The sequence below is a fragment of the Triplophysa rosa genome, linkage group LG14, assembly GCF_024868665.1.
Source record: "Triplophysa rosa linkage group LG14, Trosa_1v2, whole genome shotgun sequence".
Taxonomy (NCBI): Eukaryota; Metazoa; Chordata; class Actinopteri; order Cypriniformes; family Nemacheilidae; genus Triplophysa; species Triplophysa rosa.
The window spans coordinates 20305344-20321931 of record NC_079903.1 but is presented as its reverse complement, the minus strand read 5'-3'; the positions used below and the strand labels follow the sequence as shown (position 1 = coordinate 20321931).

At 37.5% G+C, this 16588-nt stretch overlaps 1 protein-coding gene across 9 annotated transcripts in view; it reads left to right on the top strand.

The window, feature by feature from the left end:
- The window catches only part of robo2 (roundabout, axon guidance receptor, homolog 2 (Drosophila)), a 363309-nt gene extending 359562 nt beyond the window's left edge, over positions 1-3747 (top strand). For all 9 annotated transcript variants that reach the window (XM_057350402.1, XM_057350407.1, XM_057350399.1 and 6 more), the window contains 2 exons: positions 1322-1516; positions 1600-3747. In XM_057350402.1, coding sequence (XP_057206385.1) covers positions 1322-1516; positions 1600-1601 — 197 coding nt within the window. In that variant the 3' untranslated portion in view covers positions 1602-3747. The remainder of the gene's footprint in view (positions 1-1321; positions 1517-1599) is intronic.
- The last annotated feature ends 12841 nt before the right edge of the window (positions 3748-16588 follow it).

The following is a 16588-nucleotide window of genomic DNA, read 5'->3' as shown; positions in this document are numbered from 1 at the left end:
AATCACTACGCACCGGTTAACTGGCCAATCATAGCACACCTGCACGTTTCAGAGAGGCGGGGCAAAGAGTAGATACATACATGCACGGTATGTGGAAAATACAACGTTTTTTAACCTTAAATCATGTATACACATTGCATTACATCTAAAACAAACCATAATATTCGTTTTAGCCCTGTCATATGACCCCTTTAATTTTATGTTAAAATGTATTTTTATTTTTATTATTCTATTAACAGACTGATTCAATTTCTATGAATTCATATACAGAGCCTTTAGTTAAACTTTAAATATTGCCAATGGACTAAGGAAAATAAAGTTGAAGTTTTTAATAAGCTTTCTATTTTGTTTCATAAAACAACATCCTAGGTCTTTGGTTACTTTGTACTTTGTAAATAAACCTTGAATTAGAAATTGTATGTTTTTATAAGAGTTTCATTTTTTGCAGTCAAGTTTTATATACTTACAGACACTTGTTAATGATTAGGAAATCATTTCCGTTTCATCTTTTCAAATGCTGTTCAAAATATCACAGTACTTTCGTAATTGTGAACCCATTTTATCGGAATGTATGCCTAGTTCCTACTTTGACTTTCTATTACATATCACAAAAAAAGAATCAATGCAGTACACACGTGCATAAGTGTCCATATGATTTTGGACAGATCTGCTTGGCACGATAAACGCACTCTTAATTTACTAGAGCGTGCCTGTAAAATGTTATCTTGCTATCATGGTCACCAGAGACAGATGTTTGACAGCACCAGCTGTGGACCCTTGGCATTCATTTACAGTCCCTGCTGTATGGAGGCCATGCTGGAGCAAACAGATTGCCGTGTCTCCCTCTCTTCTTGAGCTCTTCCACGGCCAACCCGGCCTTCTCCAGGATCCCGCAGACAGGAGGCACACTTATCCGCACAGATGTACCCTAATCGCTCCAGCCCTCATTTCTCACTGTATACACACACGCTGCAATGAGGCAGGAGCTCCATCTGTGCCTGTCTGATCATTAGGATCCAGCATTCTGGCTCGCATGAAGCACAGAGAACCAGTGAATCTGGCCAGACCGGGCAACCCTTCACGGTCCATCTTCAACTTTAGTTTGGGGATTCGTCCGAGCATATTGCTAATGGGTCAAAACTGGCGAGGGTCACTCGCGTTGGTACCAGTCAGACACAAACCAATTATGGATAGTTTCCAAACTGGAATCCCCCACCCAACCTACAGAATGAGAAACACCTGCTGACATTTTCAGCTACGTGTAGACGGTCACCGAGATGTCTCACCACGGTCCTTAACGTATGGTTTCTTTTTGTTTCAGATGAGGCCATGTTTCCGTACAACAAACCGTCATTCCCGTCTCCTGGGGGGCACAGCTCATCTGGGACAGCTTCATCTAAAGGGTCAACGGGTCCTCGGAAAGGAGAGGGGACGAGGGGACAACACCAGCGCTCCACCACCGAGCCGACCGACAGCGGGTACATGGGGACCAATGCGCAGTACTCTGGAGAATTATGTAAGTCTGTGATTTATTGAGAAGCTTTGGTTGTTGGTTCGAAAGCGATTCTATCGTATTTGTTTTCTTTGCGTCTTCAACAGAGTGAGCCATTTTGATGGGAACAGACGAATGCCTTGATCTGTGCCGGATACGTGGCCTCGCCTTCCCGGTGTAATGAACTCGTGAAGCATCAGACGGAAGAAAAGAAAAAAGAATAAAACGTCTGAAAATGACCAACTGTAAATGTGATGTAAAGATGGACGTGCTACCCACAACATCCCTCACCTTCCCCCTTAAGCTTTTCATTCACAGAAAAAAAGAAAGTCGTCGAAAAAAACCCGCTACGGATTGCCGACATGGGCGAAACCGAGGAAGGGAATCGAGTTTCCTGTAAATATATGCTTGATATCGAAGACGGAAAGTGACATTATTGTTATTGCATCGCTATGCAAACCGAGTTCTGTTTCCGCGCTCTCTTACGCTGTTGGTCGTTTGTACGATAAGTGAATCGATGGGCTGTGGTGCCATAGAAATTATGTTGTCATCCATCATTTGTTAATACTTCTCATGAATTAATTGTTGTCATTATAATTATTATAATTAATTATTTTCTTTTGCACTGCAATTTTGGTGATAAGCACAAAATTATAGCTCCTGCTGACATGAAGAATTGTGGGTAAGGAAATGTGAAGGGGAGTATCTGTACTGTAACTAGAGATTAAACAAATATATAACAGTGTACAGAGATATATTAAGATATGCCTGCATCTATGCCGGCGTAAAGATTTTCTGCAGTTGCGTTCCTCTGCGGTAGAGGAGCTAGAAATGGGCAAACTGGTCACAGATGGTTTGGGAAAACTGTTTCCAGGGACATTTATAAAAGCGGTTCTGCTTTCAACTGTTCCCACTGCCCCTAGCATTTCTACTTAGTAGTCAAATCTAGTCCACTTGGTCCGATTGGAATTTTTTAACTACACTGGACTTCACACACACGAAACTCTTCGTCCTCACTGTCGGTTGCTTGCTTCTGTTTTACATGTTGATCATTTCATTTTTGTATCGGTTTATCTGAACAAAAGTGTAGCACGGCTAATAATTCTTGTGTTTTTGTTTACTTTTTTTTATCTCCACTATGAAAACAAGCACTTGAAAGCCATATGAACAAAGCTACAATGCCCCTGCCTTCTTGTAAGGTTTCTGCCTTTCTAAAGAGGTTTTGTAGATGTTCTTTTGCTTGTCTCGAGAGTCAAGTGGAGAGTCAGGTACTTAGTTTCCCTTTTGTTGAGCACTTAATGCATCTTGTTTTTGACAATGTCCCAAGCCTTGCTTTTGTTTTTCCAAAAAACATTGTCTTTCAATCACATAAAGAAGTTTCTAAAATAAATAAAAAAACAACAACATTATGCCTCGCAAAACAAAAAGTATCTCCCACATAATTGCTAATGCAATGCCTTGTGGTCAAACAATTTGTGTTCACTGACCCAGTCTCCACGTGCACATCACATGACCGTTTACCGACCAGTCCAGTAAATTCTTTCAGTGTCCTTTTTGGTCCTTTCGCTTGCAAAAATTTGACAAATACAGTATGAATATATTCTGAAAACATGATTTACAAAAGGCTGCTCAAAAGGATATTTTTACTGGAGATTCTTCAGGAGTTACTGGTGAAATGACTGTTTTCTTTCCTTCTTTTCGTTTTCGTACTGACGACTGCTCGAAAATGAAAACTCTCCCAGACCGGGCCGTTGTTCTCAAATGTTTCACGTTTTCTCGAATTCACGTCATTTCCGTGCTAACGTCCAGCTGTTTTGGAATAATGAGGTGCGAACGGGTATCTCAGGTGATTTTACATCTATAATGGGTGTTGTTGATGTGGGTGTATATAAATGTATATATTCATATGCATCCTCACGTAAAGAGAGTTCATTTCATGTTCGCTATTGAAACGTTTTCCACCCCGTGTAGGCCTACCTGATGGATCGCTGTATGCTCTCTTTCTTTTTGGCCCCGTCGACAGTGGATGTCCATTTCTCTTCCTTTCATCTGAAACGTGCCGGTACACTAAATGTCCATAAGACAAAGATGTCACTTACAGAACATACCAAAATTAATATTGATATTTCTAATGTCTAATGCATTTTAGTGTCTTTTTTAATACTTGTTTCTTTAAACATCACAGTGTTGTTGTTTTTTGTATTTATTAAGATAATAAAGGTATATTGTGAAAAATGCATAAAGGTTTGTGGAATATAAAATGCTTCTCCTTGACTTCATTTCATGCTGCCAACCGAATTTAAAGATTGTCTTTTATTGTTAGTGTGCAAAGCATCCTACCGTTTTACAAACAGAACAATGAAAAATTGTTAAATTCAGATATTGCAACAGACGTCCCCCCGAAAATGGAATGTATACAGTTGGCACATTTTGTATTTTTGTTAGATAATGATGAACGGAATTTGGAGTAGTGCTGTTCTATAACTTGAAAAAAACTTGCCAAACAATTTTTGTGTATCATGAGTGTTGGTTACTAAACCCTCTGTTATCTTTAAACGTGTCTATCTCAAAAAGCAAAATAAATAGCGAGTCATTCAGATACTTCAAAGAAAAGGTCTGAGATCACAAAATGACACACATTCTGCCAAATGCACTAAATTCTCGGCGTGAGCTGTTATTCAGGTGTCGTGTTGAGTGCGGCGGCTTCCTGCATAAAAAAGCCTTTCCGATGTAATGTCATCCATCTTTAAAGTATATATTAAAATTAATTTTATGGTACGTTTGATAAGCAAATCCAAAAGCAAGCAGCGACTACGAGGTCAAGCCCTTCAACAAAGTTAAGTACATGTCTGATGATGAGTTTCAGAAAAACAGATTTAAAAAAGCAATTAGAACTTGCCCCCTAATGAGCATCTGTACTGTACAGATTGAAAAAAATAAGAGCTATATTAAGATATGCCTGCATCTATGCCGGCTAAAGATTTTCTGCAGTTGGGTTCCTCTGCGGTTGAGGTGCTAGACCCTCTCCATGCTGGAAATGGGCAAACAGCTAAATAAACGACATCAGGGTGAGCAAACAATGACAGAATATTCATTTTTAAGTGAATAACGTACAGGCAATGTTCAGAATGTCAGACAGTATAAAAAATAAGAATGCACTCAATTGGCTAAGCTTAAATGAGACATTTTTCCGTGTCCTAAACAACTGCAAGTGGTCTTGAATGGCCTTTGCATTTGTTTGTAATGATATCTGAAAAAGCTGTGAAATGTCAGCCTGGAATTATTTTTATAGCTGTTGAAACTGAAGATTCATTTCAAGAGATTCACCAACTTTGGTGATGAAAGCACATTTGAAACAACATTCTGCATATCTGAAGTAATAAAACCACAAGAGGAAAGCGTCACTCTCTTCATCCGCCTCCGTCCAACGGATGAGCAATGATCAAGCGTCCACACAGCAGTGGAGATGAGATGAAGAATTTCATCCCCATTTTAACCCAATGAATAACTCCAAATAAAAGAGATTAGCAGTATTTCCCATTTGTAGGATTTTAGGTCTGTATTAATATTGCCATAGCATCCAGCATCTCTGGACTCAGAAGTGTAAATGAGAAAAGGAATTTGATGGAAGAGAGACGAGGGAAAAACAATGGGAAGTCACGTAGCTGCGAATATAAACCATGCTTCGTGTTCACTGGAAAGTGACTGTGTTTGTGTTTATAGCAAAACCTGCTCTGTTTTCATTGGCTGTGACGCTCGGAGAGAATGTTACACACACACACACACACTGATGTGTCCTGTATGCTTGCCAGTCATAAAAATAATGACTAACCCTTTTATTTCGCCTGCAAAGCAACTTTTTCTCGCTTCCCCAATTTCATTTCTTTTCCCTTACATTTTTCACCTGCTTCCCCTAAATGCATTTTTTCAATGTCATTTTACAGCCGTTGCCTTCTAGAGTCGCAATATTAACACTACATCTACACGGTTTTATTGTTGGTCCTCTTGATTTAGATATGAGCTCAATTGCCTATTGACTTTAATTGCATGCATTGAGCATACGTTTGCTCTTTGATTTAGTTAGTTTGGGGGTCGCATTTGAACCCGCGACTGCAAGCAAATAAAGGCATGACGCAAGCAATGCGTGTGTGGCCACTGGATGCTGGGGATGTGCTGGTGTGTAGGTTAATTAAAGGAAACATCCCTTGCTACTGTTTCTGTTCTCGCTCTCTCTCAGAAATGAGGAATGGAAACAGAGAGGCCAGTGGTACCAGTACAACACAATTCATCATTCATGTCAGCCATACTAGAGCCAGCTGCTCAGAACAGACACGGAAAATTTGCATTTCAAACCAACCCCCCCCCTCATCAACCCCTCTTTTGTCATTTCTCACTGTTAATGGTCTTTCTTATCATTTAACCAGGAAACTAATTCCTGTCTTTGATTATTGTGACCCAAATGTGTCTTTCTGCCATTTCGTTTTTGCTGAAACCACATTTTCTCTCAGTTGGATGACAAGACCAAATTAAAAATATTTAAGTTCTGGTTTGAGTTTCTCTAATAGTTGTCTTGCAATTCATTTGAATGTATATTTTTATAAAGTGCGATAGTCTAAGCCTCCAGTATTTTTACACTGCACCTGTAAGTAGACTAATGTTGTGCTTTTACTCTTCCCGCCATGTACAAAGTGCAGATACAGACAATGATTTCGAAGTGACCTCTCGAGATTTTGTCTTATGTAAACGCTTTCAATTCAATATCTGTTTTTGTACATAGAAGCTAGACAGACATCGTTTTCAAACAATAGGAGAGCGATTTGCATCATTATTTTATGAAGCTTCACGTAGGCCTACACACTTAAAAAAAAAAGGTGCTTCAAAAGGTTCTTTGATGCCATTGAAGAACCTTTTGGTTCCATAAAGAACAATTAACATCTGAAGAACCTTTCCGTTTCAAAAAAAGGTTCTTTGTGGCGAAAAAAGGTACTTCAGATTATAAAAAAGAGCTGGTTCTTTAAAGAACCTTTGACTGAACGGTTCTTTGTGGAACCAAAAATGGTTCTCCTACGGCATCGCTGTAAAGACCATTTGTTAGCACCTTGATTTTTAAGAGTGTAAATCTGCTTGATGCATTCTGAAAAAGCCCAACATATTTCAATGCATTTTGAAGATCAGATATCTGTAAATTAAAGCACTTTTTGTTCAGCACACTGTTCTGTCCTACCTTTCATGTTAAGCAGATACATTTGGCACAAGGTCTTTTATTTCACTTTTGACACTGACGTTTACTTTTATCTTTCTCCTCTCCCATCTCTTCGTGAAATCCACTAAGCTTTCATCGCTGTCTTTATAAGCCAAGATAGCTGCGGTTAGCTGAAGTCACAAGTACTGTAATTACCCACGAACGCTTGCTAGAACTTTTCTTTTGTAGAGCTAAGAATGAACCAAAGGCCAATCTCAGTGGCCGAGACTATATCTGAGGACTGAATGAAGTTCAGCGAAGAAAACATCTATTCAACCAAGAAAATCATTTTACCAAACCTCAGGCTCTCTGAACACACACCTGTTGGAGGATGAGTTCAGAGATTCGGTCCGAGCGGTGGCTTGTCTTCAGGTGGGATTGGCTGATGAACATCTCTTAATCAAGCTGTAATTGTTTGAGCAGGACCCCCGGTGACCCGACTAATGGAAATGGCCCAGATTAATGATGTGTGCTCACTCACGCAGTGGGAGGTACCGCCCACACCCACGACTCATTGGCTCTTTCATTAATTTATTAATTAAAAGGTAACAATGAGGCTGGAAACAAAGAAACAGCACGCGGACGGCTAAAGGACAATGAGGAGGAGACGGTCTTTCTGCATTGTGCTATGATTCATGTGTGTACTTAAAGCCACAATATGGAATAATTTTGTTATGAAATATCCCAAAATCACTTGCACAGTGTGATATATTTCATGCAGTTGTGTACTTACATTATCCCAAATGTTCCCAAGAATGTGCAAATCCAGAGAAATTCCTATTTAAAATAATGGCCCGTCCCTTGTCTCCCTTGTATTTGTCGCATATCAGTGACTTAATATCCGCTGCTCCGCACTACCCTCAGTTTCCGGTTGTAGAAACTATGACAACACGCAAATGCGGAAGTGGTTATACAGCATCTGGGACGCAGCATCTGTTGTTCTGTTATTATGGATCACGATTACTCTTTGGCGAGTAAAGGAAACCCAAAAAAAGTGTAAACGTAGGCCAAATGAGGCAAGCAGGCTTGTGGAAATAACAAAGAAATAAAACAAGGATTAATATCTTCGTGGCGTTTTCTAAATGGAGAGAGCTTCGCGACCAACTTGGACTCGACAGAGACTCTGCTCTCGCATGTGTTTTAATAGACAGGTAAGCAAATAAAATGTTATTGTACACGAAATACTCATGCACAGATTATTTGAAGTTATGAATCCAGTTAACCTATGAAATACAGTATATGTCACACAAAAATATGTAGCCAGTAACGTTACTTGTAAATGCTGTGGGTTCGTTCCATTTACTTTGAAAAACGACGACTGTATGACTGTTTTAAACAGGTAAAACTGTGTAGCATTACGCTACCAAATCAATGGACAAAGTCCAATATCAGTCGCGGGCTAACGTAGCATTACATTCCACGTTTCTTGCAAGCTAATTCATTACGATGACGTAAAATAAAATAAATTCATTACCTCGTCCGTGCACATGATGGGAGATCTCCATACGGCTCTGAATGGTGAAAACGACATGTCCCATAATTCCACTCTCCTACATAACGTCATTTAGCGTCGCCTTTTGTTGTTGTTTCGAAAGTGCGCCATCTAGCGATCCAAATATTCCATATTGTGTCTTTAAGTCAATTGATAATTATAAAACGTTATGTGAAATTGATCACAGTTTGAAAATAATTATTGAATTAGAAAAGGAGGATACGGGGCGTTGTAACACATTTTCTGGTCATAAATCTTTTCTAAAGACGTCAATATAAAACGAATGAAGCGTTACTTGGATAGATGGCACTATTGTTGTAAACCGTTTCTGTCATATATCTGAGAATTTTGTAAATTTGCCAAATGTGATCTCTCAGAAAATCTATTTTTTATCAACACTATAACCTGAACACACAACTTTATTATTACACATAAGATTAAAGTATACAAAAGATTGCTAAAAACCAGTCGACCTCTTAGCTTGTACCAGTTGTATTGTGTACACAGGTTTTATTGGTATTAAAACCATAGTGATTACAAATTTACTATGATTTCTCTACACTAACCAAATAATATTTCTAATAAAACTGCAGTAATACAATACAATAATACAGCAATCTGTAGTAAAACAAATATTAATCAGTCTGCCAAAAACAACATACAGTATAATACACTTTTACTATAATAAATCCATGGTTAATTTTCCTAAGGTTCCTACTTGGCAAAATGAGTCATGGAGGCTTTATGGAAAGGTCATTGTGTACATACGCTTTATTGGAAGAGTAAAGTAGCCTATCACTGTTTTCTTAAAAAAGGCTTAAGGCTAATCCCAGACTAAAATGAATGTGTGACCTCTTTTAAATGAATATAACTTGGCCAGAAATATCTTAAAATATATCAGTGCCATTGTTTTGTCACAAGATGCACCAGTAATGTCTTCTTATAAGGCATTTTTATAAAAGCGACATAAATATCTTAATTCAACTAATGCATAGTCCTGGTTTAAGCTAAACCGTGTCTGTGAAACCGGGCAAAAATGTGTATTTATGTATAGGCAATGTTCCGAATGTCAGACAGTATAAAAAATAAGAATGCACTCATATTTATTGTGAATGTTGGCTAAGCTTAAATGAGACCTTTTTCCGTGTCCTAAGCAACTGCAAGCGGTCTTGAATGGCCTTTGCATTTGTTCGTAATGATATCTGAAAAAGCTGTGAAATGTCAGCCTTTTATAGCTGTTGAAACTGAAGATTCGTTTCAAGAGATTCACCAACTTTGGTGATCAAAGCACATTTCACTAACAACATTCTGCATATCTGAGGTAATAAAACCACAAGAGGAAAATGTCACTCTCTTCATCCGCCTCCGTCCAACGGATGAGAAATGATCAAGCGTTGACTCCACAACACACAGCAGTGGAGATAATATGAAGAATTTCATCCCCATTTTAACCCAACAACTTCTGCCAAAAACATGATATTGAAGAGGTTTGTAAGAGCCCAAACCAGACTTCCATGAAACAAATCTTAAAATTTAAGTAGATGTCTCTTTCATTTATTATAACATATTGCATCCTAAAAATCTGCTTGACGGGCTTCACAACAAACAGCAACAAATTCCTGCTAGTCTTGTAAATTCTCCGGTTTAGGGCGCATGACCGTCGGGGTTATTTTTAATAATTTGAGTGGCACCTGAGCGGGCGCGTGTTTCTTCACGAGGCGGCTGAAGTTATTAGACATGGCGCTTTCGACGTAGCGTCTCACTGAAGCAGCAAATTAACACAAAGAGACTGCGACGCATTAAGATCGAGGAAGGAAGAAATACTAACACGTTTCTGCGGTTTTCTACCGTAGCGTTCGCAATTTCTTACGCAATTAATCTAACAATCCGTTCGAGTGTTGACATGTCCCCGTGTGCTAATTTATACGGAATGCGTCAGATGTCGAGCAGGTAAGTGGGAATGTTTTACCTCAGGGGCTCATGCGCGAGTCTGTATACAAAACACTCTTCTGAGACTGTTAAACGGGGATGAAATGCAATCAGCTTGAAATTGCGTTCATAAATCCATAACAGCACATTATTTTGTTTGGCGAATTTTAGGTCTCTGTGCAATAACTACATCAAGTGCAGTATTTCATACATATAACATATAATAGGCTAAATAACGTAATTAAATGCTAATATTGCCATAATTCATAAACTGGTCTGAGGGATAATCTAAATTGGATTGAATGGAAAGGGTCACGACTTGGTTTGGTTCATGTAAAGCGGATCTTTCTATTCAACACTATTGGGGATGGTTACCTGGCGAAGAACTATGAAAAAGCAATGTTTAATCACAGTCTTTTTAATATTTGGTCCTTCCCAACTCATCCATTAGACGACTAGCCATTTTCCCAAGATGATAAAGCTAATTTATGATATTACAGTTTTATGGCTCCTCTGGGTCAACTGTGATGAGTTTGAGAGGCTTCCTGAGTGGTTGATGTAAATGCTTATGATGTCATTTCCAAAATATGTTTTCGTAAAGTACTTGAAATTGGTCTAATGGTGGTAGTAAAATGATGTTAAATTGACAGCCTTTATTATTTATCTGTTAATTTAGCTGGAGTAATTTATATGACAAAAACATGCAAGGCATTTATACTTTTGTTTTTATTCTTTAATTGTATTATCACAATATTGAGACTAGGAGGTGAAGTGTACAATCTCTGTGCAGCTGGTATCACCAAAAACAATTCTGTTTTTTTAACAAGTTTCACCAACCGGTGCAACTGGTCAACACAACATTTGGTTCTGCACCAATGTCTTACCTGTTTGAGCATAAAAGTTACACAAGTTGAATCCTGCAAACACATTCAAAAACCTCATTCCTAAAAGATTTAACACTTTGATATAAGATTAAGCTTAAAGAAACTGTTCTGTTAATAAAAATAAAAATTCTGACTTTATTTATTTTTTACTTTTCATGTCATTCTTCCGTGTAACACAAAAGAAAATATTCTAATATAAATATCTCTTTTGATTTTATACAATGCAAGTCATTGAGGGCCAGTGTTATTTGGTTACCAAAGTTCTTATGTTCTAAATTATAGAGTTTAAAGTTTAAAATGACATGAGGATGAGTAAAGAATTTTTATTTGGGGAACTATCCCTTTAATGTAAAGTTTTTTTCTTGGATCTAATTGGATAATGGAGGTTTTTGGAGTTTGGTCACCATTCATTTAAACTTAAACGGAGTGTTTATGTACACTGAGTACAAATAGCCCGCCTTGTTGGCAGAGACTATTTGCACTAGCTCCGCCCACAAATATATGATTGGAATAAAGAAAGTGTAAGAACACTCCAGTGGCGTAAGGTGTAAAGTCTGTATAGCTTTGGCACTGGAGACTGGGGTTCTGATTCACCTATGGCTGAAAACGCTATTTAACCTTTTGCTATCACATTACAGATCGTAAAGGCTTTTGTTTTCAATAAAATTGATTTAAGACTTAAAATTCATTTTTTATTCATAAACTTTAGGTTTAGGGTAAGGTTGGGGGTCGGTGTAGGGCTTTAATATCTCAATAAGTTGCCATCATTTTAATAATTTTATAAATATAATGATTTACACTCTATTATTGCATAATGTTTAATGCACAACAATACTGAGGTGCAAACAGTAACGTTATCTGCCACTATTTATATGTACCAATAACTACCATTTCTACTATGTCCAAAGAAAATACAGCTATTTTCGGTTAGTGTAAATAGCATATCGCTAAGAAATGCTGCTATTTTTACTTAGTGTAAACAGACCCTACTGCTATTTAAACAGTGTAAATAGCATCTGTTGCTATTTACATTTAGTGCAAATAGCCGCTGCCTAATTTAAATGTTTTAATCTCCTTCCAAAATTCAGATTTATGAATGTAATCTTTTTTATGTTTTGTTTTCATATATAGTTCATAATTTCACAACACAATTACTGGCAGGAAGTCGTTATGTAAGCACTTTATTATTCAATCATTTTGTTTTACTCCATACAAATTATCGTTTAATCGCTTGACAGTTTTCTTCAAAAACACAATTCAATTCAAACCTGTTTTGCTGTTGTGCATAAAATGCATTGTCATTTAAATGAAGGCAATATATTTTAACATTTCAGGTTTATATGCATCTCCCGTCACATTATCCTGAAGCCGCTTAATCTTTATTTCATTCAAACTACGGAAAGAGCATTTGTTATACCGCATGTACTGTACAACCATCATAAATACAACCCTTACACAAAGCCATTGTTTAACATTATCACAGAGATAAAATCCAGTGTGATGGGGTTATAAAGTTATAAACCTAAGCCCGCTAAACATTTGATCATAAACCTATAGGTGCGTGTTGTAAAACGTTTGTTGCAGAGAACGGCATTGTTTTAATGCATGTGCAAATTCTGCCTCAGAGGGAAAGCAAGCACATCACGTTGCCATCCAATTTGTGTTCCATTCAGCAATTACTTTCATGCTCGGCTTCCCCCCATCTCAGACAGAAGAGAGATTATCTGTGTAGCGTCTGAACACTGCGAATCCTAATTAAAAAAATGCTGTCTGCTGATAACACAACTGTGAAAATAACGCATAGTTATTTATAGTATAGTTTATTGTGCCAATATTTACACTTTATACATTTTCTTCACAGCAAACTAAATATTGATGTCAATATGTGATGCTCAATATCGCTGATAATGCTACAATTTTGACATTGTAGTATATCAGTATTAGTAGCATGTGTCAGCTGTGTTTTTATTTTGCTGGGATATGAATGGTGGATGTTTATAGCATGTAAATAAGAAACTCTTTACCTAATGTTTTTAATAAAATTGGTATCCTGGTTTAAACTGTGTTGTGTTTAGAGAGTTTTTAATTTACTCAAATGAAAATGTTGTCATTTACTTATTAGTTGTAGGCCTATTTAAAAACACAGTTGAAGAAAATGTGCCGCCCTTGTATGAGGAATTTATCCACTCGCATGATTTGTTAATACTGTACAGTAGATGCCACTTTTTATTTAATCAATAAAATTATTTTTCATTACAAAATTTGCAGTGTTGCATTATTTTTTGCATTTAACTTATTTTTGGAGTTAGGCAATGTTCAGATTTGACTTCTTTTTTTAAGCTGCTAGCGTCTTTTTTACATTATGATCCTATGGAGTAAACCGTGTTTTCAAAAAAGTCCTGAGCGCTTTTTTAAACGTCAGCTCCTGCATCTTTTTCTGCAGCTCAAAGCGTCTTTTGAAGTTGAAAAGTTCAACTTTTTTTGAAAAAACACCCCATCTCAAGCACCTTTTTCACAACTAACTAACGTTTCCATAACAATATGCGAAGAAGGTGATTAGTCGAGCTTGAAAAAATTAAATGGCAGCCGAATCGCTGGTTGGAGCTAGGGCTGTCACGATTATTAAATAATCGTCTCATTGCGATTGTTTGACCTCATCGCGTGGTTTCAGATCATCGCAGTTATTGCACATCTCTATAGAAGACACTAGGGGGAGCTGTAGTGCCTCTGCATATTGTATATTATTTTATTGTATATATTGTAACTAAAGCATGGTAATACTTGTAAAATGTACCACCACAACACAACCACTTTAAAAAAAACTAAAGCATATACCATAAAAATAACCTGCAGTACAATTTAATATTATTTCAGTGTGAAAACCAGTCTACCAAAATCTCATTAACATAGAAGTAAACCTTTATTGTAGTCTTGCAAGTGAGAAAAAAACAGACTAGAAGCTTTTCTATGACTGATAGCATTTTAATGGAGGCTTCAATTCACTCCTGTTCAATTTACTTCATTTACAAGTATTTGGCGGTTGTATTATTGACAGGTAAAAGCCTAAACCTCAAGTATGATGACCCAATTTTTTCCAATGTATTTCCAAGAAAAAGAACATAGTCTTTATATTCAGAACAATATGGTCGTTTCAAAGCTGAATTTAAATGTATGAGAATTAAAAGTGAAAGCTCTAAAACAGACAGTTAATCGCCATAATCGTAATGATTTATTAGACACTTAATCGTCAGCCATGCTTTATGACATGTGCACTCGGCCCGTGTAATGCTTGCAGTTCGCTTTTAAATACACATTTTTAAATAGCACACAATCAGCATCATGTAAAGATATTGAAAACCCTCCATAATTTTCAAATTGCTCATTGGTTTACTGTCACAACAACTGAATCCATAAAGTTGCTAAATATCCACCGTCAAATATTAAAATCATCATCCTATTCCTCTAGAAAGTAGTGGACCGAACGCTGATGTAGTTTATAAGTGCTGTCAGTGTGTAAGTTCACATTTTGCTATAAACATATGACTTGAAATACGGCAGAAATGCGTTTCTTAACATTGAACCGGAAGTTTCTCCCATCTTTCGCGCAAAACGTCATGGTGCATAGGAAACTTGTGGATAAATGTAAGTTTAATTTTCACTTTCAATAACTTTTAATTGCATTTCTAGCGAGAAATTAGTATTGTAGTTTTTAAATATGCAATTGGTTATTGCAAAGATGCTCTCTGTTTATAATTCATATAGACTTCCGTTACGCTGCCTATGAAGCCTGTCTGAATCTGTTTTTCTGAGCTGCCTTTGTGCACAAACTCTGCCTCCGAAGTCACTGCCAGCTGCTATTTGTAACCACAACGCTGCAAGCTTCTTTTTTTACTAAAAAAGCACCATTGTCAACTTTTTCTTGTCAAAAAAAGAAGTCAAATGTGAACACAGCCTTATGCTGCATTCCAAGGAGACACGTCATTTGACGTCACACCCAGGATGCTTCCAGTGAGATTAGCAAGGAGTTATTTTTGTAAAAACATAACTTAATTTTTTTTACAGCACAAAATGATATGAAACGTGAAAAGTATGGTCTGTGATGTTTACTAATAAATTAAAGAAATAAATATCGTTTTGGCGTTTTTTAATGTGGCGTGACGCGTTGACTGGATCGCATTGAGGTCGGACATTTATGCTGCGTTCCTGACACCTCGGATTTGGGATGTTTCCCACCTCAACTCGGAAATTATTTTTGAAACGGCGCTCTTTTAATTTTAATAAACACTAATAACATTAATGGTTTAATGTTACCAAATGCTTTTAATAATACTAAATTCACACGTAACTTCCGGGTTTGATGTGGGAAATATCTCAAATCAGAGGTGTGTAAAACGCAGCATTAAACTGGGATGTTCCCACCTCCGGCTTTGTTGCAAACGCGGCATTAGTTCACACAGACTCCATACATTTATCAAAACAAGTTGTACATATACATGCATACATATACATGCATGCTACACACATCAGTTTCTCTCCACCTTCCATCACACTAATGAAGATAGATTTAGCCAATCTATTCCCAGACACCCAAACCAGAGCAATCCCAGCCCCATCCCCCACGCGATGCCTCTTCCTTCTGCGCGTCTCGCGCATCTCTTCCCGCGGCACGCGCCATGCGCTACCGGACTAAGAAGTGAAAAGGGCAAAGAATTTGTCACCTTCCCCAACAAGACCCTCGCCAGACAGAAGAACAGCGCTATTAATCATTTGACATTTCAATATTGTATTACCCTTTGAGGTGAAAATCAAGGGGGTCATTAAACTGGTTAAAGGAGACGGGGGCTGTGATCAATAGAACATGTCTCGAACAGAAGCGTGAGTTATACGGCCAGCGCCAGATTCACAGTCGCTGTCAGCAGGTATGATGGGACACTGCCCTCACTAATTAACTCTACGTGAAGGGCATGAAGTGGCGTTCAATGCGCCGAAGAGCAGAAATGAGAAGAACACTTCATCAGCAGCCAATGAATATAAACAAGCGACCATCAGCAGGGATTCAAGTTAATAGAAGCCTCTGGTATGTGGTGCTGTTTATGATGGGGGTCATTGCCAATGTGATGGGTTTATCTCTGTAATGTACTTAGGGACTCATGGGTATTTTAAGTGTGTAGCATTTCCACTCTAGATTGTGTTTTGCAATTAAGCATAAAGTGTACAGAATGTGTTAAGAAAAAATAAAATGTTACTCGTGTTCTTTTTTTCATCTCTTCTCTCGAAGATCTTCATGTCTTCAGCTTCTATCATTCATGCTGAAATCAGTTGTCAGGTTCATTCAGCTTTGAAAACATGTCAATCTAGTTCGAGTCAGTCTGTCATCACACTGTGAAACTTTTTTTGCTGCCTTAAGTTTTTAAATGCTATCAAATTAGCTTTACAAGTCGTTTCGATTTACTCATTTAAATTTTGGCAAATGTTTGTGTAATTTCTAAAAAATAAGTTGACATTGACGCATTTTGCTTGATTCTTTCATTCTTTACTCACCCTCGTGT